Source organism: Polistes fuscatus, unplaced genomic scaffold, assembly GCF_010416935.1.
Source record: "Polistes fuscatus isolate 324 unplaced genomic scaffold, CU_Pfus_HIC Scaffold9, whole genome shotgun sequence".
NCBI lineage: Eukaryota > Metazoa > Arthropoda > Insecta > Hymenoptera > Vespidae > Polistes > Polistes fuscatus.
In genome coordinates this window covers 2,550,488-2,573,660 of record NW_025113173.1, presented here as the reverse complement: position 1 = coordinate 2,573,660, position 23,173 = coordinate 2,550,488, and the positions used below count along the sequence as shown (strand labels likewise).

The window sequence follows — 23,173 nt, the reverse complement described above, 5'->3', positions numbered from 1 at the left end:
GGTCGTGATAGATAGAGGTTTCGTTTCGTTTCATTTCAAGGGCGGGGTCGATGTCGGGGTTTTCTCGTACTTCGAAACGGTGTGTATCCGAAACTTAAGGGATGGCTGAGGGACCGGAGGGAAGAAGAGAGGGAGAGAGAGAGAGAAACAGTGGGGATGGAAGGTTAAGGGCTGGCTAGGGGGCGCAACTCGCGCCTACGCAGCTTGTACACGAGCTCACACACACATACAAACACAGACACACACACGTTTGTCAACTTAAGTGTGCACGCAACCAACCGCGCCAATCAATATCCAGCTATATAGGGTGTCGGCACAAGTTCACTTCGCTGTGGGAATTTAGGCGAGTCTCGTCGATCTTCATCCAGTAGGAACCCGACCACCACCAACAACCAACCACACCTCCTCGAAGCCTGGAATCTTAAAACACGTGCGTGTGTTCTCTTTCTTACACTCTCTCTCTCTTTCTCACTCTCTCTCTCTCTTTCTCACTCTCTCTCTCTCACTTTCTACACTTATTTTCTATAGAATATACGTGTGGTCCTGCTGTTTCTGTATGTGTGTGTGTGTGTGTGTGTGTGTCTGCTACTGTGTATATGTGCACCCCCCTGTACCGGAGCTACGACACACGTTTCGCTTTCGTTCCAGTCTCTGTCTCCGGCTCCTCGAGACAGGAGAACCAACGGGATTTAAAAGAAGGTATGGAAAATCGGATAAAGATAAACGCGAAAATACGAAAACGATAAACTGTGATTGCGCGTTTGAGAATTAAGCTTTTTTCTTTTTTACAATTAAATCGTTTCAAGATAAATATTATATATAATATTATATATTTTTATCTCCTTATACTTGATTTTTATCTTTACTTATTTTCATTCTGCACTTTTTTCATCTGCTTTTTATTCTTCTTTTCTGTTTTATTTTTTCTTCGTTATTTAATAATTCGTTAATCATTATATTTCATTTCTTTTATATTCTTTCTTCCTTTCCCTTCTCCTCTTCCACTCCTTCATCCCTTTTTTTTTAATAATAATTCAATTTATACGAATATTTAACTAACCTTTCTTATTTTATTTTTTTTTTCAAATATAACGTACGCGTAATACATTTTATATTAGTCGATATTTTTAAATGCGATTGCGGGGGAGGATAGTTTTTAGAAAAAGTGTGTTTTCCTTTTTTCTCTTTCTTGTTTTGCAAAATATTTAAAAAAAAAAAAAGAAAAAAAAGAGAATACCACGAAAACATGGGAGAAATAATTTTTCTTATTAAAACCATTATTCCTCCGGGAGAAGATGCGAGATAAAAATAAATAAAGGAGGGAAAAGAAAGAGATATATATATATATATATACGAAGATCCTCAATAGACGAGTCTTGTTCTTTAAAAGAAAAGAAGAAGAAAAAAAAATTAAAAAAGTCACACACGTGTCAAACGGTAAAGAAACTTTGTAGTATATACGCGTTATGTTTGACATGTGATACGTGTGGTAAAACGCTTTAAAGAGTTGAGAACCAAACCATCGTGTATCTTCTCACACATGCACGCACACACACACACACACACACATATACAAAACCCCAGACACAACACACGAGCGCACACTTACATTTCTCGTACACGGATAGAAAAAGAAAAAAAGCTCGTATAGAGGGGGGATTCATGGTGAAGATAGAAAGAAGAGAAAAAAAAAGATAGAAAGGGTGAGTTACATTGACAGGAAGAGGGGGGATGATGTTGAAGAAGTAAGTGTGTACGGTAAACGAACGCTTTCAGAGTAAATTCAGTGATTCATGTATATATAGACACACACACATGCCATACACATTCTTATATATTGATATTTTACATAGAACACACGCGACGAATGAGTGAGAAAGCGAAATACGAAAGAGAGATCGAAAATAAGAGAAAGAGTGAGAAAATCAAGCGTAGACGTGGCTTTTGTTCCACCCTGAACGATGGTCTGCTGCTGTCTACAAGCTTCCTCTCCCTCTCTCTTTCTCTCTCTCTCTCTTTAACTTTTATGATAAATCGTAAACGAAATAATTTTTCTCATAATATATAATAAAATAAAATCAAAATTGTATTTTCCTCGAGAACAAAATCTAATCTCTGAAGTTCGTCAATCGATACTTCGTTTCGTCTGCTGTAATTCGGCGTGCATTGTCAAGGCCAACAAGTTCATTACCAATGATTTTTAGATCTGGTTCGTATGATTGATTATAAATAAACAAATAGGATCGTTAAAATATATCTACTCGTGGAGAAACGAATGTTTGGTAATCGATACTTACGTTGTCTGTGATAATCCAATAAGAATTGTCAAATCTAACAATGTCTGATCAGTTAATGTCTGATTTGTTAAATAAATTCATTCAATTTTTATTAACCTGGTTTATAATATATATATAATGATAGATTATAAATAATAATAAAAAATATTATACTCTAGGAGGAGAAACAAATATTTGCTAATCGATACTACGCAGTCCTGTGACTACTGAGCATTGCCGAATTAATCGAGCCCAAAGTGTTCATTGTTAATCATTTTTACTGCTTATCGATATGTAATAGATTATTAATTAAAAAAAAATAGTATATATATAAGAAAAAAATAAAATCTAAAAATTGTTAATCAATACTCTCATTCGTAATCGTTACAATTCAAACAATTTCTTTCAAAATCAACAATACTGTAATCAATCGTCAAAGTTCATTATCAAGTGACTTTTTTCGTGACTTGACGTTACGAATTACGAAAGACCAATTCTATTTCCTTGACACTTACCCTGTTGTTTCTTGTTTAAGGATAAGGATTAGAATTCAAGACTAAGAAAGTATTCCTGAATCGAAGGATGGAAGTTAAAGGGCTAGTTGCCCTGGTGACGGGGGCTGCTTCCGGTATCGGCAGAACTTATGCCATCGAATTGTTGAATCAAGGAGCTAAGGTGAATAAATAACGATACTACTAAAAAGAAATATTATCCTATTATAATTAAGAATTATTATCCTAAATAATTAATTAATAATTAATTAATTACAAATATTTATTATAAAAAAAAATTTATTTATTATAAATTTTATTATTTTATATTTAAATTATATTATTTTTATTTTATTATTATAAATATTATTTATTATAAAAAAATATTTATTATAAAAAATAAAAAGAAAGAAAAGAAATATCTTGAATAAAAGATAAGAAGATAACGTTTTTAAATACTTGATTAATCACATTATTATTATCAATTAGACGAAATTTGTAATTTGTCACTGTTTTATCGGCAGGTATCGATTTGCGATATCGACATTACGGAAGGTGAGAAACTGGCTGAAGAACTTACCATGAAATATGGAAAATCTCAAGTGATATTTTCCCCATGCGATGTCACGGATTATCCACAATTCGAGAGTACGTTCGATCACGATCACGATCATTATAAATATCTGTCATTAGATTGATTAATTATATCTTAATAATTTCATTGATCTGTTGTTTGCAGCTTCGTTTCAAACTACGATCGCTGCTTTTGGACAAATCGATATTGTCATCAACAATGCCGGAATAATGAACGATCGATTTTGGGAACTCGAAGTCGACATTAATCTCGTGAGTTCATTTTTTTTCTTTTTTTTTTTTTTTTCAATTATTTATAACACAATATTTGAATTCCAAAAAAGGTTCCACCTTGCTTTAATTTATTCTAAAGGGAAACGATGAATAACAACGTGAATATATATGCATAGTTTATAAATATGAAAATAATAAATATAAAATAAATAATTAATTTTGTGTGTGTGTGTGTGTGTGTGAAACATTCCTTCGATAAACGTAAACGTATTATATTATATTATATATTACAAAAATGCAATGACTAAGCGTTCAGCCGATAATCAAGAGAAACGTTGCATAAATTTAATACCGGATATTTCAATGTTTGAATAATTTTCCTGTTAAATCGATACTTTTCTCTTTTCGATTAATATTTTTTTCTGATAATCTACTCTCGTCAAATATTAAAAAGAAAATAATTATTAAATATTGAATAATATTTTATATATATATATACAACAACGTTGAACATTTGAACATTATTTTTTGTTTTGTTTTTAGAATGGCGTGATACGTGGCACTCTACTTGCCCAACGATTTATGGGTACGGACAAAGGTGGACAAGGTGGTGTAGTCGTGAATATCGGAAGTAACGTCAGTATCAACCCCTGCGTAAGCGTGCCCATTTATTCGGCAACAAAAGCGGCAATCGTTAGTCTTACCAGAGCATTTGGGGTAAGTAAATATGCAAATAAAATTTTATCGAACTATTTATTATGTCGATGATGTATCATTTTAATTAATTTTTTTTTCCTCTAAATAATTTAATATTTTGTGTATCGTTATATATATATAATTTAATAAATAATTTAATATTTTGTGTATCGTTATATCGTTATATATATATAATTTAATAAATAATTTAATATTTTGTGTAACGTTATATCGTTATATATATATATAATTTAATAAATAATTTAATATTTTGTGTAACGTTATATCGTTATATATATAATTTAATAAATAATTTAATATTTTGAATATCGTTATATATATAATTTAATAAATAATTTAATATTTTGTGTATCGCTATATATATAATTTAATAAATAATTTAATATTTTGTGTATCGTTATATCGTTATATATATATAATTTAACAAATAATTTAATATTTTCTGTGTGTTTCGTTATATATATGTATGTTAAATAGGATCAGTATCACGTGGATTTAACGGGTGTCAAAGTAATGGCACTTTGCCCAAGTACAACGGACAGTAATTTGGTACCGGATGTTGGTAAACAATTACTTTCACTGCGATATAAGGATGCCTGGAGTCGAGACACTAGTTCTATTGTTCCGCAAAAGTAAGAAAATTCAAATAAAAGATATATACAAAATTTCTAAAATTTCTAAAATTTCAATGAAGACTTGAAAAAATAATCAAGGATTCTACTATTACTTTTTATCAAATCACACGCAAAACACTTTAATATACTTTAATTTACAATGAAATCATATTTCTAAGATAAAATAAAGAACTATTGTTTTGCAATTTATTTACGTTTAACAAAATGATACAATACTTTAACGTTAAACGATCAAAACGATTATAATTCGAATAGAATTTGTTTCCGAATGAATTTAATATATGAAATGTAATATTAATCAAAATATTTTCCTTTATTTCACAGAGCTGAACACGTTGCCAAAGCGTTGATTCATATTTTGAGTACCGGCAAAAGTGGCAGCGTTTGGATGGTCGAGAACGGTGAACCACCTCGTGAAGTGAACTTTCTAAAATATTAAATAATTAACCAAAAGAGCCCAAAAAGAGAAAATAATAATAATAATAATAATAATAAACAAAAGGAAAAAGAAAAGAAAAAGAAAAAAGTCTCAACGCGTCAGTCTCGCACGACACGTAATTCTTCCTCGCTTAATCACAAAATAACTATAACTATGCCGTAACTATAATTATAATTTTATATCGATTTTTTATAATCGAAACTCTACCACTACCGAAATTCTCGAATCCGAGTTTTGTGACGATCATAATCACTATTACGATATTATTCATCTACTTACTATCATCATCATCATCATCTTCATCATCATCATCATCATTATCATCATCATCATCATCATTATTACTCTCATTCATTCATCGAGAATTCGAGTCAGCGACATTTTGTACGTTTTTACTCTCTTTCAAAAGGAATCCTGTAATTTAGCACCGAACCCGATTAAATTAGCACGCTAGAATCGCGTTGATCGCTTGGTCGTTAACGGATACGTCCGATAATTATTTGCTTTCAAAAAAAATGAAATAAAAGGTACGCGTAAGTGTGAGGATACGTATGTTTCTCTGCGTGTAAGTGTATGCGTGCGTGTGTGTGTGAGAAAGAGAGAGAGGGACGATTGATACAGTTCGTAAGTACACCATAATGGTACTCTACTCGTCCGTTGCTGAAAATAAATAAGAAAACATAAAAAGAAAAAGAAAAAGAAAAAAAAAAAGAAATGATACAAAGTAAGAAGAAAATACGTTGTAAATCTCTACGACAATTTTTCTACGAAAATTTTGTTCTGCGCCCAAGATACATAAAGAAAAAAATAAAAATTACAATACAAATTTTTGAAACGACAAATCGCGACACGATACGATAAAAGGGAAACTGATTTTTGTTGTTGTTTATTTGCAAAATAAATTATAATAACGAACGAATAATTTGATCATCGTTATAAACTATATAATATTATATAATCATTATTTTCTATTATGTTAGTCGGATAAAAATAATCTTCTTGAAGAAATTTTATAAGATAAGTAATAATAATTAATCATCGAAAATGATTAATATTTTGATTAGAACTGATTTTACAATTTGAATACTTTGACATGTAATAATATTTATTCAATAATTTGATAAAAATTTGATACGTTTGACGTAGATAATTTAAACTCTCGATCAATCTCGAAGATTTATAAATGAATATTTTTTAATTGAAAATTTGAGTTATTTTCAACATAGGTAACAGAAAAGACGAAATTCAAAAGGATGATGAAACACGTTAAAAGCAAATGCATATACGTATTTATGTATTTAAATTACGTATTTTCGATCGACGAGATAAAGAAGATAAAGAAGAAGAAGAAGGTGAAAAGAAAAAATATTCGTAGCTAATGGGAAACTATTGTTGGTTAGTTTGTTTGTTATGATTTGCTGAGAATGTATGTTGCGCCAAGCTTTGCCAATAAAAATGCATAGCTTTTTAAGAAAATCGAAAGGAAGAATGATTAGTCCTATTTATTTATTTCATTTTATTTCTTTTTTTTTACCCGACTTTTTGTTTTATTCTTGTGGTCATTGTATTGATTTAAATCAATCAAATAAACGAGAAAAACACGTAAGTCCTGCCAAAAATTAAAATTATTCATTTGTTACAATTTTATTCGTGTAATAAGCAAAATTCTTTCGATATAAAATATAACATATTAGATTCATAATTATTTTTTTTGTCCTATTGGCAAAATGTTTTTTTTAACGTCAAATATGATATCGAACATATTATTATGATAAATCACTATTAATATTCAATTCCACGTTATTCTGATTGTAAATAATTTATTTCGAATAAAACTGTCGTCAATGGAAAAATGAAAAGCAATTAAATCGAAAAGGAAATTGAATAAAAAAAAAATAGAAAAAAATAATTTACAAGACGAAGAAAAAGTTATTAATAAAAAAATACATTCTTTTTTTCTATTATTGGTAACATCTCAGTTCTATTATAAGGTATGTAATCGTTCAAAATATTAAATAATAATTATGAAACACATATTATAATTTACGCACAGGTATATTCAATATTCAAAAAATTGATGTGCATTCTCTCGATCGATCGATTCGAGACATTCGAGATCTCGAATATTCGAAAGATCCTTCATTTAAAAATTCATTCGAATCATCCAGTTGAAGGGAATGTAAAAGAATAAAAGAAAAGCACTGTTGGATGCTAATTATTGCATGACAATACGGGAAATAAAACCGAGTAGTAGTTGAATTTATCAAATTTGACAATTCGCGATTATTTAACATCTTTGATTCTAAATACGAAAAAACCGTTTAAAAAAATAAAAACAAAATTACTTACCCAACGTACAATTCAACGTTTATAAATGTATCTTATCTCATTTATTTCCATAAATTATATTATTTTGATGTAGCGTATAATAAAATTGAAAGACATAAAAATAAAAATAGGGGAAGAAAAATATCTCGATCGATTAATCGAAAATTTGAATGATTCGATATAGAGAATGAAATTCAAAATTCGTATAGCCGAGATGATAGGTAGGAAACGAACCAAAAATGAAGCGTTCCGCGTTCCCTAAATTAAGAATCGGGGGAACACGGAGCGCGCCTTCGGCGATTTACAATCATAAACCGTGGTTTGCTTTATACTTATCGTTCGAGCATGGTTTTATTATGATTTTTGAGCGCCAGGTGGCCGCGTTTTTGCTGGCCATTCGTCGTATAGCGGTGCAATTTACTGAGCGCCATTGCATCGATAAATGTCACGAGGGTAGGTCCGGATTTGTCAAGAAAATTAGTTTTTTTTTTCGCGCGACAATAAAAGGAGGCCCAACGTTTGTTTGGTAATTAGTTATTTTGGTGTAGTGCCGATATGTCTAAGCGAAAAAATGCGACGGTTAAAAAGGGTCGGGCTAAATCTAGGAAAGTCGAATACGATGAGGAGGATATTTCGAGTGAACACGAGTCCGATGTTGAGGACGCCGAGAGTGGCACTAATGTCGACGGTGAGGACGCTGCCGAAGACGATCTTACCGATGTCTCCAATATACCTGAGCTGCCGTCGCCAGAGGTGACTTTTTATTTACTATTTATCTCATTTCAATATTTACCTCAGGTAACACAAATATTGATGAATAAAACACGATGAAATCCTCCTCCTAACGATGCGACAACAATTACTATGTGTTGATAACGACGAACCTGGCAACTAACTAACAGTACGTAACACGACATTTATCTCTGGTCATGAATATGAAAAATAATAGAGGTGGCTTATGATGGATTTAACAAACCTACACTGTGTCATCGCAATACGCATGTAATATTTCGAATCCGTCTAATGCAAAATTTCAATGAATTTGCATAAATCCATTGGATTCTGATAAGAAAAAAAAAAAACAATTAGTGCATAATAAATAATCTAATCGCTGATTATATGCTCCTATTGATTCTGTTACAGGGAGGCTGGGGTAAGCCTGGTACGTTGCTTATGTGCGGTCTAACTAATTGGGAAATGGCAGGGCGCAAAGCGCCTCCTAAATCACTCAAGACTAATGTTGGACGTAGTTTGTGGACTCCGCATACTTTTAAGAATTTAAATGGAGCTCGTATCAGACTGATCGCTTCCGGACCTGCTGCCTCTCATAATATTGTTGTTACGGAGGATAATAGATGCTTGACTTTTGGTAAAAATGATAAAGGTAAATTGATCGTTGAATCTTCCTTTTTCTTTTTTAATTTCAAAGTTGTAAATACTTTACCTGCAAATCCGCAGAGTTTTCTGTAGTGCTGGATTAGCAGGATATTATTATATATCATATATGAACATTATTTCATAACTTTGAGTATTTGTTAGGCCAATCACTGTAATTATAACAATTATAATTATAATCTACTTTTTAGAATTCTACAGCACAAAAAATCTGTTTAAATTCTATCTAAAATCGTATTGAATAATCTATATTGTCAATGAATTGTAGGTCAATTGGGTGTTGGTGATACTAAACGTCGGGATGAACCAACCGAAGTAGAAGCATTAAAGGGACACACTATTATAGCAGCATCTTGCGGTCGAAATCATACACTTTTTTTAACCAGCCGTGGTTTAGTATTTGCTGCCGGGGACAATAAGTTAGGACAGTGTGGGGTAGGAAAAACTGATCCCTGTATTGTTAAAGCTACAAAAGTTAAATATACCGGACCTCCCATAGTAAAAGTAGGATGTGGGGCAGAATTTTCTATGATCTTAGATATTAAGGGTGGCCTACACTCTTTTGGATGTCCAGAATATGGTGTATTAGGTCATAACACAGATGGAAAATATTTTATAACTAATACGAAGATGGCGTTTCACTTCGAGAAAGTGCCTAAGCGAATCGTTTTATACGTAGAGAGAGGTAAAGATGGTCATGTAACGCCATTAGACCGTGTGGAAATCACAGATTTCAGTTGTGGTCATTATCATACAGTTGCTATTGACAGTATGAATCGTGCTTTTTCATGGGGATTTGGTGGAATCGGTCGATTAGGCCACAATGAACAAAGAGATGAATTAGTACCACGTTTAATTAAGTTTCTCGAGCCGCCTAACCGAGGTGTTAGATCTGTTGCCTGTGGTAGTACTTACAGTATTGCAATTAATGTTCATGGTTCAGCACTTATGTTTGGACAGACTAAACGTACTGGAGAAGCTAATATGTATCCGAAACCTATTCAGGATTTATCAGGTTGGGAAATCAGATGTATTGGATGTTCGCAAAGTAGTATAGTTGTTGCTGCAGATGATTCTGTTATTGCCTGGGGAGGTAGCCCCACTTTTGGTGAATTGGTAAGTAATATTTTGTAATCGCTAAAAGTTTAAATTGTAGTATTTTTATATTTAAAAAAAAATATATTACATTCCTACACAGGGTTTTGGTGAAATGCGCAAATCATCAACTACTCCTATGGAGGTAAAAGCCTTAGAAGGTTTATACATTACAGCTGTTACTTGTGGCGTCTCTCATACATTAATGATCTGCCGAGATGACACAGAAGAGGAAAAGGCTAAAATTAATAAACTTCCAGTATATTCTGTTTAATTATTAGATAATTTTTTGGATTGATAAATACATGGGATATACAATGATTACCACCAAACCTTTACACAAACAAACATTGGAAAGAATATTTTAATTCTATATTCAAGCGTAAGTAATCATATCCCAATAAACAAGGTCAGCCTAACATCAGGGATGCATTGTAAAAAGATTTAAGCTATCTTTGCTTGGGTCCAGAAACAGTTGCAGCATTAAAATGCTCATTTCCTTGAGAAAAAGTCTTTAGCAGACTGGAAAATACGTCCATATGAAACATAGACTTAGCTATTACTCTACTTTGTACTTCCAATTTTTACTTAATCTGTAAATGACAGTTCATCTGTAATAGTAATCCCTTTCTGTTAGTAGCTCAGGATATAGACCAAACAGATAGATGCAAAAATATATTTTGATACGTTGCTATTTTATTGGAGTTCGCTGTAAATTTAAATTACAGCGAAAAGTGATTATTTGTATGAGAAAAAGTGCTGGGAACTGGAAATTGTTAAGAAAGTTTTTTATTTCTATCATTCATTGTAGTGAATTTATTATAATCTTGTAATCTATACCATTGATTCATTACGGTAGTACCTGAATCATTGCACCCATAGAAATTTTTATATTACATATGTAAGTACTATATGATACATGACATATATAGAGATACATTTAAATAATTCACATGTCCAATGATTTATAAACAATATGTTAACGACTTAATATTTATGGTGTATGACCAGTAATTTTATTTTATTTTAGCCTGTAAGATATGAAAGCTTCCTTGAAACCAGCATTATTTGTCATACCTTTTTTTTATGAAAATTAACTCCTTTTATTTTATTTTATATATAACATATAAGAAGTGAAGTTTTTCAGTGAACATTATATATTGTTGGCTATTGTATTATTATGCAAGGCATTCCAAGATTTTTAGACTATCACAATTCACAATTATTTGGAATCCCTTGTATCTCATCTCAGCACAATTATTTAAGATTACTTATTTTTATTTTATTATTATTATTTTAAAAATAAGACTTTTAAAATGAAATAGAGTATTAATTTTACTTATATTTTTCATCGTAAAATATAAAATATATAGAAACTTATAAAACTTACTTTAGATTTTACAAGACAAAATGTAAAGAACACTGCCAAAATGTGTTAAAACATATTGTTTTTTTTATTGTAACACGTCCGGTATTTAACCATTCCATTTCTTTCTATGTAATACTCTTATGCAGATTTTGCACTAAAACGAACTTGTTCTAATAAATTTGTAACGAATGTACAATTATAATTGTCAAATAAATGAAATTTTTAAGAAAAATTTATAGCTGTGAATCCATATAATCTATAATTTCTTTAACATATTTTTCTGGAACATTATTATATTTCCAACGTAATAGTTGATACGATATGTAGTATATTGGATCCGTTGGATTGTACTTTAAAACACTGCTCAATGCCCAGATGAGTGCTAATACTTTATTGTTCCTGTATATATATATATATATATAAAGATAGAGAATTCAAATAATTCTAGCAAAAACTTTGAATAAATATATATTATAAAATTTAACTAACGTTAATTTTGTTGATTCTAGATATTCATAGCAGGAACATTTGAATGGTTTAAAAGTACAAGATTGACTTGTTACCGTATAATCATTTGGAGAAAGATACTTTTTACTTGAAGTGCACGACGAAATATCTTGTTCATATTCTGTTTCGCTAGACATGATTTTATTTTCTATTTTGTCTTGCAATATTGAAGACATAAGATATACTAATTTTTTAATATTGATAACTTTTGTTTGTACATATACTTCAAGAAATTTGTGAATATATAGCAAAGAAATTAATATAAAATTTCATAATGAAATCAAAAAATAATTGAGCATCAGTTTACATTATTATCAAATTGTGTATGATCTTGTTAACAAAATATTTAAAATATATGAATTTAATAGTTTAATAACATACAGGGTGTCCTTTAATTGATTGTGCAAACGAGTAGAAATGATTCTGTAGAATTCTGAAAAACTATAAATCAAAAATGTAGAACAAAATTTTGTTATATACTTGACTGAACTTGCAATTTTAGAAACTTATTCAATAAGTGTATAAGTGTAGAACTGATACAAATATTATCATCATACTGACAATATATATAAAAATATTAAGAAGAGTAAAAATACTCTCTGAAATATCAGAAAGTCATGTGTCAAATTGAAACTTTATCAAGAAAACGAATATATAACAAATTTCTAAACTTGTTTTTCTCATAAACAAAGTCTTATATACGAACAAATTTAATTCTACAATTTTCAATTTAGTTTTTCACGTAGAATCATTTCTGCTTGCTTTTACCACCAGTTACAGGACACTGTATATTTTAATATAGTAGCATATAATATATATTGAAAATGCTTTATTTACAAATAAGTACAATAAGTTACAATAGACTTGTGTATAAGACAATGACCATAGATTATTTTGAAAATTTTATTTGTACGAGTATATTTCCACTTATTTTTAATTTTTGGATCAGTATATCTTCTATAAATTATGTGCATTATAGGTATTGGAATATAAGCAAGTAAAAGACAGATCATTATAAAAGAAAGACAAATTTTATCCTCTAATAGATAGACATACGTTTATATCACCCACATAACAAACTTTATATAAGTGTATAAATGTAACAAAGCAAGAGACTCTATAAAAAGTGATCAAGCGTCTGTGATAAAAAATTGATAAGTGTTAGGATAAATATTTATTTATGAATAATTTCGAAATAAATTAAACCTTGTTCATTTAGAATATTTGAATAAACAGAACTTTGGCTAGCTTATTATTAATGGTTCAAAGCACCAGCTTTTCATTCTTGGCTCACCCTACGTCCGATTTTTTGTACACCTGCAATATATAACTATAAATTGATGATATTTTTTAAATTCGTAGTTAATTAAATGATTAATTATAATAAAGAGCTCTATATAAATTGTTAGCACATTTTGTTTGTATTGTTCACAGATGGTTGTATGTTTGTTTCTTTATCTAATGTAATATAATTCTAACAATGATTTACAGTATTAATTATTCATTGTAACTTATTCTTGTTGTTTAATAAACAACATACCATACAGTAGGCATCATGATTATAATCATTACCAAAAGAATTTCTTTATCACAGCCACTTAAATCATACTACAATAACAACGCGAATATGAATTCTGTGGTTCGTAACCATCCGTCAATTGTAATCCTCTTTTTCCCATTCGATATCTTGCGCCGGTTATATTGCCATTATCGATATATTTTTGTGATTGAGTATCCCATAAACCGGGAGTTTGCAATATCTATTAATAAATAATATTTAGTATCACACAATAGTTATATCGTTAATTCCTTATAACAATTAATAAATAAGTTCATAAAATTTGCCACAGGGGGAGAGTAGGATTCTTGTTTCTCATGTTCAAGTTATAATGCGTATCACAAGGCTCATGTGTCATTATAGTGTAATGGATTAATATACAATAAATCATTGTAATTTACCTTTTGAACAAGCTCCTCAAAGCAACACTTAACTCCATCTGCAGTTTTTGCACTACTTTCGATATAAAGCGACTGATGTCTCCTAGCAAATTGCAAACCTTCTTCATTGCTTACCTCTCTATTAGGTAGATCTATTTTATTACCAACTATCATTTTAACGATATCTGTTTTATTGCAATATGTATTTAATTCATTAAGCCATGTATCGAGTTTTAAAAATGTATTCCTATCGGTAACATCATATACTAGAATAGCTCCTTGTCCGTCTCTATAATAACTTGGAGTTAGAGTACGAAATCGTTCTTGTCCAGCGGTATCCTATATATATGACAATACACATATATATAATTATAACAATTAAAACTTTACATAACATGTACACACCTATGGTTTCAGAATAATACTATTTATACAAGTAATTAATATTAATTAAATAACTAACCCAAATAGCAAGTTTCACTATACTATCATCGATTGTGATATATTTTGTTTTATAGTCCATGCCGACTGTATTTCGCATATTTTCCGAGAATTCATCTTCTGTGAACCTTAAAAGTATACTAAAAATACAAAATACAAAAGAAAGAATGAGCGTTATATCATCAATTAATTTAACATTGTAAATTAACCTTATCAAGAAAAATTGTATATGATAAATGTACATACACACACACACATATATATATACGATTAGTTTAAATCTACCTTGATTTACCCACGTTAGATTCTCCTATCATAAGAAGTTTAAGAACTGTTAAAATATTTTGATCCATGTTATGATCATCCATGATGTACACTTGAATGTATTTTCTTTAACGTTTGCGTCGTATTATTTTTCTACGACACACAATTGACTTTTGATAATGCAACAATATATCTGCACTTCATAAGTATTAATTATCAACAACATAAACGCGTCACAAATTAATCCGGTGACACACAAGTTCGTAACTGCAGAAATAGAAATTCTCCCTTCTATGATAAAGATTCCTATAACTTCCCCAATCGTCCTTCAGATGGCGCAACGATCGCCAAATGCATTTCCAAAATTTTTTTTTTACAATTTTATGCAACTTTTTTCTTTTTATTATCTCTTCTTCGTATAATTAATTTAATAAGTGTATATAAATATTCCCCTATTTTCTTTTTTGCATATATACACATAAATCAATTATCATTTCTATTTAAATGAATATTATGAATATGATAATTTTTATCAAAAATTTATTAATAATTTTGTTAATTATTTTTATTAACAACAATTATCTCGAAAAGATTTTCTTTTTTAATGAAAACAAATGCGATATTCAATTATTTTTTTAAGAATTAATACAATGAAATCATTATTATACGTTATAATGGGGAAATGTACGATTTCGTAATAGTTAATATTATTTATTTAAAAAATGTATGCTTTAAATAGATCGATCGATCAATACTTGATACAAAGTAAACATAAATGGATAAAAAAAGAAAAAGAAAGAAAGAAAGAAAGAAAGAAAAAATAAAACAGAGGGATTAATTCGACGAATGATATGCAATTTCATTTTTATTAGTGTGGTATCTGTATCAAGGAAAATATGGTGCCAGTATTTCTAACCTATACCAAATTCGGTATTCGCATAATCGCACGTCTGAAGATGACGTTTGTAATAAATTATTACAGACAATACAATGTCGATTATTAATCATTATTTTTACGCGTATAAACGAGTAAATTAAAATTTCGATATAAGTTAAGGAAAAAAGAGAGTAAAAAAAAAAAGAAATAAGAATGCATAATGAAAAAAATAGATTCGCATTGTTATTCGAACAAACGACACGATAATATATATGTATATATATATATATACACATACAGTAGTTAGTTATCTATTCGGATGAATACATTCGCATACTTAATTTAACCATAATATCGAATTTGAATTGATCGCGCGCATATGATAAATAAATAAAATAATAAATGATTATTCTTAAAGTATATATGTTAAAGAAGGAATATCGAAGGAGGGATAAAAAAGTATGTAAGAGTATACTTGTTATCTAAAATAAGGTAGAGAGAAGTTTGGCTTGATTGCAAGGATTAAGATGGCCGCGGTAGGCTGCCATGAAGGGAGTGCGTCGCTCGTGCTCGTGGAAATGGGACGTTGCAACATCGAAGTGTCATTGTTGTTCTTATGAAGTGTCACGTAGTGACGTTAAGTGATTCAGTTAATTTAACGAATTTAAGAAGAATCATTAGAAATGGCATCGGACGGGTAAAATATATTTCTATTTTAAATATATGATTAAAGAAGGAGTCGTAAACGCGCTAGTCACACATAACGATATAATGTATGTATGCTTAGCCCGAATGGTTTGCTGCAGATCGATAGTGAATTTTTACCACTGACCCGTCCCAGTTTTCACTCTAGACAAGTTTTTCGTCTTATTATATGGGATTTAGTTTAAACCTTTCTCACGATTCTCCTAAGATATTGGGCGGGTCCCCCCAAACCAACCAACCAACATTTACTTATTGTCTTTTATACATTGTGTCATTTTTATGCGCCTCTTAGCTCTCACTCTCTTTCTGCGCACTGCACCGTACTATTCGTTATCTTTCTTTTTTCCTCTTTCACCATTTCGCGCTTTCGTTTCTTCTTATTCTTCTTCATCTACTTCTTCTACTTCTCCTCCTTTTCCTTTTTTTTAATTCCCTATCTTTCTTCTCTTTTTTTTTTCTTTCCTTTTCGCGACTATACGCACACGATCTACGCGCGAATGACTCTCCACGGCCTATTTTAGCCAATTAAACGGATAACATGACATCAGGCAGTTGCTTGTAATGCCACCAGCATTCCTATCAATTTATGATCTTAACAATAGGGGTCGAATGTTCTTTTGCTTCTCATAACTTTAACTTTTTTACTTTTTTGTATTTGTTTCCCTAATTTTTTTCTATTTTTATATCAGCTTTTATTTCTAGAAATTAAGTGACTAATAGATTATGTATCTTGCTTGTGGTTTTTCACATATTTGCTTTTCCAATTACTCACTTTTTAACTTGCTTCAGTTCGGTGTATTTTAATCATTTCGTTATATTTATAATTAGTTTATTCCATTCGTTCACACAAGTCAAAGGGATTAACTTTAGTTTAAATATTTGTTGTACATTTTAGTGTTAAAGAGTGCTTAATTGATGGTGAACTTTTTACGTTTGAAATCAATTTTTTTAATAACGAGCTTAACACTATTAAATAAAATTCCTTATGGTTGTTGAATGATAAGTGATATGAAAATGTGTGTAATTTTATTCATTTTTCTTTACTCTTAGTTTTATGGAATTAATTGTTTCGGCAAATGATTTCATAATTTATTTGGCTCGTACATTCCTTTTAACATAGACCAATCTGCGAATCTCAAATGTGATATCTTAATTACAAATAATTACAGTAGGATGGAATGGGTCGAAATCATAGAACCACGTACGAAGGAGCATATGTATGCCAACCTTACCACCGGAGAATGCGTATGGGATCCACCACCTGGTGTACCTGTGTAAGTGATTATTTTTTCTATCTTTATATATTTTTTATTTGAAAGTGAAAAAGAAAGGAACAGAGAGTTTACGTTTATGAATAATTTACAGGAAGAAGACGGATAATAATCAGTGGTGGGAATTATTTGATCAGAATACGTCAAGGTTTTATTACTATAATGCCACGTCTCAGAAAACTGTCTGGCATCGCCCAACCGATTGCGACATTATACCCTTAGCAAAACTGCAGGTGAAAAATTGTATCCAGTCGATATTACTTTACATTATTTTACAAGTTTTTAATTTGTATGAATTTGATGTTCGTAGACATTAAAGCAGAACACAGAGCCAGCTGGTAGTAGTGGAAGTGATATCCAAAAGAATGCAGAACCTAGAAAGAAAGAATCTGTATCTACGCAGACTCAAACACCTGTTAGTCGTTCAATGCGTTTTAATCATCAAGACAATCCTAATTTATCTGTTACGCTGGTAAGATTAATATTTCTGTGCAAAGGTATTTGCTTAATATTCTTCGTATATTGATTTTGTATTTTTATTTCGATAGCAAGTGGGTAGTGCTAGTAAATCTCGAACATCTGGCATCGGTGTGGATATGCAGACATCTCCACCATCTCCATCTCCTTCCTCGAGACGACATCATCATCATCATCATCATCATCATAATAATCGGCACCATAGACATCACGAAGTACCAGCAACTAGACGACAACATAATCATTCTCAAGATTCTGGTCGATCCAGTGATAGTTCTGTCTCCCATAGTCGTACTTCTTTAGAATCAACAGGGTATCGATTGCTAGATTCTCCGCATCGTCATCATCATCGTACTACGGTTCAACCTCCTCCAACACATGCTCAGTCTTCACCTAGACAGCATAGTGGCACATTAGAAGGTAGATGTCATAAAAGTGGGACACTTGAAAGCGTTAAGAATCAGAAGTCTATATCATTGGGTGAACCACCACCACTGGGATTGTCTCTCTCAACTAGTACTCCTCTCTTCAAGAAAAAAACTTTCCCAGATGCACAACGCGAGGGTAGAGTAGGAAATTTGGATCTTGAAAAGAACAAAAATGGTAAGGTTTTTAAAGATTGTCTTATTAAATGGAATAAAATCAAAAATCAATTACTTAAAAATATATTTGAAAATGTAGGTAAAGAAAGTAGTAGGGGTTCCTATGGTCCTGAACCAAGTACTTCTCCATATAGAGATTCTTTAATGGAATCAAGAGTATTCAGGCAAGAAATGCCACCCTATCGTCCGCCAGAAGTTCAAATAAGTCATAGCTATAAATCCCAAGGTGAAAAGTATGGTTCGTTAGTTGAAAGCAGTAACCGTTTCCTTAGAGAAAGAGATTGGGAAATGCATCAAAGAGAAAGAGTTAATAGTTTAGACAAATCTAATACTTCTGCCTTTTATCCAAGTTCCATGCATCCACGGAATATGAATAAACAAGATACTACAGGTAGTATAGGTAAAAGACATTATGGATGTTCTGCTTCATTGTCAGAAGCGAATGTTCGTGATATGTATGGAGCAATGTTAGCAGAGAGAAATGATCCATCCAAGAGTTTAGTAAGAGCTACAGGAATTATTGCTAACGTAGCCAAACAGAGAAGTATGGAAGTATCTGAGAGAGAAAGAGAACGGGATCGTGATAGAGAAAAGGAATATAGAAGAAACACGGCGTGCAATAATTCGCTTGACTGTAAGTACATGAATTTAGAAATTTGCTTTTAAAATATAACTTTTGAAATATTAAAGTCGATTGTGTGATTGATTTATAGGCACATCGCAACCTCTAGCTCGTAGTTATAGTTTTGTGCAACAACAAAAATTGCAACAGTTACATCAGCAACAACAGCAGCAGCAACAACAACAGCAGCAGCAGCAGCAACAACAGCAAAGTAGAAGAAGAGATAGAGACGAGGATGCCATGCACGAGCGTTATTTGATAAGTCAAAGTCATGAACAATCTAGGCAACGACTTAGTAGTAACACTAGTAGTAGCAACAGTAGCAACAGCAGTAGTAATAGTGCTGTAGGAGAAGATATTGAAGGACATCTGGATACGGAAGATAGTAAGAAGAAGAGAAGTAATGGTAATCCGAGTCCACCGTTATCTCCGTTCTATGGAAATCTTTTATCAGATGCAGATCATTTGTTACCACTTCAACATTATATTCTTCAACAAGCTAAATTATCAGGTAATTACATTTTTGTTCTTGTATTACCTAACGATTAGTCGTATGTGATGTATTTATATGTTTATTTCTAAAGGTTGTTACAAGTTTGGAGATCCATTGTTAGTAGAAGAGGGTGATGATTCTTTAGACGAAGAGGGTGGTCGAAGTGGAGGTATAGGAGGAAGAGTTGACGATGATTCTGATGATCAATTTGCCGATGACGAAGCAGCAAGTAATCAGGGTGACTCGTCTAGCCAAGAATATCTCGAAGATCATTATGCTGGTTAATATATTATCATTGATCTAATGTACATATTAGTTTTTATCAATAATTAAACAATTTACATTAATTTTTTGTATTATTTGATTACAGATCTAGGTAACTATGATACCGCTGGTTTAGCAACTTATTATAATACAGCCGACACATTAACAAGGCCACAACCATCTCCACCACCTTCGCCAACTATAGTAACGCAAACAGAAACACAAGATAGCGTTGTTCCGTGTGTTAGACGAGTATCTTTACCATCTTCCACTTTAACTTCTATACCAAGTGTGGGTACAGGAAACGATAATACCGATTTAGACGAGGCACGTCGTGACGATAGTACCAGTGGTGGTGATATCGAAAAATATGCTCAAGACAATCTTAATTTGAATTGCGGAAGACCAAAAGGATTAAGATTATTGTTTCGAAAGAAATTCAGTGTCCGTGATATTCTCAGTTGGTCAAAGGATCCCATACCCCAGCCTATGTTGGTTGTTGTTGATGGTGAAAAATTATTGAAAAGAGAGGCATGCAATTTGTTTCGATTGGTTCAAGTATATATGGGTGATCGTAAGGCAAACGTTGGTATGACGTTAGACGGAGTTGCTATGGACATCGTAAATACAGCATTTTCTAAACCACCTTTACGCGATGAGCTGTATGTTCAAATCTGTAGACAGACTACAGAAAATCCTCGAAAAGAAAGTCTTCGTAGAGGCTGGGAACTGATGGCTATTTGTCTAGCGTTTGTACCACCTAGCGCTACTTTTGAACCTTACCTCGAAGGATACATGAATAGGCACCGCGATCCAAACTTCCAATTTCCAGAGGTTGCTAAGTGGCCAATTCATGTACAGGTCAGTCATTATGCAACGGTTGCCTGTAAACGTCTTCAGCGAATTGGTGCTCATGGTAAAAGACAGCCGCGCAAGGCTACCACTGAAGATATCGATCAAGCTAGGGTAATTATTTAATAACTGTTTTAATAATTTATTTAAATATGTCTTTTATTAATAATTTATATTTTATTTCAAACGATAGATACAAATTTTCCGTGCATCTATGTTTGGTGCAACCCTGTCCGAAGTAATGGCATTGCAAAGAGATCGTTTCCCACATCGTGAATTACCGTGGATACAAACGACTTTAACGAGACAAGTATTGGTACGTGGTGGCACATTAACGGAAGGTATTTTCCGGGTATCCGCTGATGCCGACGAAGTGAGCGCTTTGAAGGCCTGCTTAGATAAATTTGAAGATGGCGCGATATTGGCAGCTTCCCAAGATGCACATGCTCCTGCTTCCTTATTAAAGCTATGGGTACGCGAATTATACGAACCTTTGATACCAGACTCCTTTTATACGGAGTGCGTATCGATGCGTCACGACGATGCACAAGTTTCAGCAACTAGCGTAGCTGCTATCGTTGATAGATTGCCTGATCTCAATCGACGCGTTTTGTGTGACCTTATACGATTCTTACAGGTAAGTTAGATAATAATATTTACGAAATGAATTTTTACAAAAAAATAACATAAAAATATTTATCTTTTCGTTTCAGATCTTTGCAAGGCCTGAAGTAGTAGCACGTACCAAAATGGATGCAAATAATCTTGCAATGGTAATGGCACCAAACATTTTACGGTGTACATCACAAGATCCTCGTGTTATATTAGAAAATGCACGAAAGGAAATGGCTTTTGTTCGTACTCTGATCGAGTCGTTAGACACTGCTTGGATCGATGGTCTTCACTGACCATTCTATTACGCTAGTAAAGAACACTTTAGACTATTATGCCAAATGAATCAGCTGTATATTCACACCCGTTGTTAGTTATCTCACTGTTCTCTACACGTTCGTATATTTTTGTTTATTTGTTTGTTCATCTTTCGTCACTTTAAAAAGATGATGATGAAGAAGAAGAAGAAGAAAAAGAAGAAGAAGAAGAAGAAAAAAAACAAGAAAAGATAAGAAAAAAAAAATATACCTTGAATGTTCTCTCGTGTTGGTAAGTTTAGTGCTCGAAGTTTTACCAAGCTAATAACGCCATATTCTATTCTCCTTTCTCACTTTCTATTTATTATTTATATACAGATTCTATGTTATAAAGATAGAGATTATTAGATTATATTATGTAGATCCCTCTATATATATATATCACATTGTATGTCTATATTATATATAAATATATATATATATATACACATACACATATTATATATATACATGTATATGTATATGCGTACAGAGTGTATCCGGTAGGGTGATACAACCGTGCGAGAGGTGATTCTAAATATAAAAATTTGCTCGAGAACGGGGCCTTAAACGAACAAAAAAATTTTACTCCTTTTTTTCGACGTTATTTTTACACTTATAATCACCACCCCTTTTTGCCCGGTTGTACCACTCTCATCCGAATATATTCTGTAATAATAATATATATATATATATATACACATATATACATATATACATATATATTTTATCATCCCCTTGTTACCGCGCAAAGCAAGCAAGCAAGCAAGCGGAGGGCTTTTTTACTCGATCATTGTTGAATCTCGTGTAAGATACAAGATCTTCATGTGTTATCATGTATAGCTGCACTCTTCGCGATGATCTTTTTTGTATAAGCGATGAATTGAGAGACGTGTACAACGTTTATCAAAAGAGTAAACATTGTAAAACATCAATAAGTTGTACTCGCAGATGCGTTTCTTTGATTTTCCTCTTTTTTAGTTTCCTAAACATACTTACGTACATATACGTATATATAGATGTATTATTATTTCATCATTTCGCAAAATAGTTTCTTCCTTTTTTATATATATATATAACATTAAAATTATCTCACAATCAGTTCTGAAAACTTTTTCAATGCGTTCAATAATTATTAACGTGAAAATCTTAAACGACGTTTCTAAATTCAATAGATAACATATTGTGATTGAAAATTGATGATACATGTGTGTGTATATATATATATATATATATAAATACACATTAATGTTTTATTTTTTATTGATTTTCATTATCGTCATTAAACGACATCGTTATTCATCATCATCATCGCCATCGCCATCATCCATTGTTAAACAAATTCAGCTTTATCAATGTAATTGTAGCGAAAAAAATGTTTAAAGGCACCGTTACGCTTA

At 31.5% G+C, this 23,173-nt stretch overlaps 4 protein-coding genes across 10 annotated transcripts; 3 read left to right on the top strand and 1 right to left on the bottom strand.

The window, feature by feature from the left end:
• Positions 1–326: 326 nt before the first annotated feature.
• Positions 327–6,847, top strand: LOC122525597 (15-hydroxyprostaglandin dehydrogenase [NAD(+)]-like). Of its 2 annotated transcripts, XM_043648514.1 has the most exons (8): positions 328–430; positions 649–699; positions 2,812–2,951; positions 3,292–3,415; positions 3,507–3,613; positions 4,118–4,291; positions 4,769–4,923; positions 5,251–6,847. In XM_043648514.1, the coding sequence occupies exons 3-8, from the start codon at positions 2,859–2,861 to the stop codon at positions 5,363–5,365; spliced, it is 768 nt and encodes a 255-aa protein (XP_043504449.1). In that variant the 5' UTR covers positions 328–430; positions 649–699; positions 2,812–2,858; the 3' UTR covers positions 5,366–6,847. The 2 variants fall into 2 exon arrangements, with proteins under 2 accessions (XP_043504448.1, XP_043504449.1); XM_043648513.1 differs by lacking the exon at positions 649–699 and having other exon boundaries at positions 327–430.
• Positions 6,848–7,719: 872 nt separating this feature from the next.
• Positions 7,720–10,526, top strand: LOC122525576 (protein RCC2 homolog). 2 transcript variants are annotated; one of them, XM_043648471.1, is made up of 5 exons: positions 8,295–8,381; positions 8,492–8,594; positions 8,837–9,077; positions 9,357–10,204; positions 10,287–10,526. In XM_043648471.1, exons 3-5 carry the CDS (start codon positions 8,867–8,869, stop codon positions 10,455–10,457), a joined length of 1,230 nt encoding a protein of 409 aa, XP_043504406.1. In that variant the 5' UTR covers positions 8,295–8,381; positions 8,492–8,594; positions 8,837–8,866; the 3' UTR covers positions 10,458–10,526. The 2 variants fall into 2 exon arrangements, with proteins under 2 accessions (XP_043504405.1, XP_043504406.1); XM_043648470.1 differs by lacking the exon at positions 8,492–8,594 and having other exon boundaries at positions 7,720–8,446.
• Positions 10,527–12,873: 2,347 nt separating this feature from the next.
• On the bottom strand, positions 12,874–15,124 carry LOC122525600 (ras-related protein Rab-18-B-like). Of its 2 annotated transcripts, XR_006305824.1 has the most exons (5): positions 14,724–15,124; positions 14,461–14,578; positions 14,019–14,336; positions 13,600–13,819; positions 12,874–13,376 (listed from the first exon to the last, which is right to left on the bottom strand). XR_006305824.1 is itself a non-coding variant. In XM_043648517.1 (4 exons), the coding sequence occupies exons 1-4, from the start codon at positions 14,804–14,806 to the stop codon at positions 13,658–13,660; spliced, it is 681 nt and encodes a 226-aa protein (XP_043504452.1). In that variant the 5' UTR covers positions 14,807–15,124; the 3' UTR covers positions 12,874–13,657. The 2 variants fall into 2 exon arrangements, 1 of the variants encoding a protein (XP_043504452.1); XM_043648517.1 differs by having other exon boundaries at positions 12,874–13,819.
• Positions 15,125–15,849: 725 nt separating this feature from the next.
• On the top strand, positions 15,850–22,708 carry LOC122525555. 4 transcript variants are annotated; one of them, XM_043648424.1, is made up of 11 exons: positions 15,850–16,276; positions 17,457–17,558; positions 17,650–17,788; positions 17,866–18,027; positions 18,104–18,635; positions 18,714–19,268; positions 19,348–19,767; positions 19,841–20,029; positions 20,120–20,979; positions 21,059–21,502; positions 21,579–22,708. In XM_043648424.1, exons 1-11 carry the CDS (start codon positions 16,263–16,265, stop codon positions 21,771–21,773), a joined length of 3,612 nt encoding a protein of 1,203 aa, XP_043504359.1. In that variant the 5' UTR covers positions 15,850–16,262; the 3' UTR covers positions 21,774–22,708. The 4 variants fall into 4 exon arrangements, with proteins under 4 accessions (XP_043504359.1, XP_043504357.1, XP_043504355.1 ...); XM_043648422.1 differs by having other exon boundaries at positions 17,454–17,558; XM_043648420.1 differs by lacking the exon at positions 15,850–16,276 and adding an exon at positions 16,563–16,842 and having other exon boundaries at positions 17,454–17,558.
• The last annotated feature ends 465 nt before the right edge of the window (positions 22,709–23,173 follow it).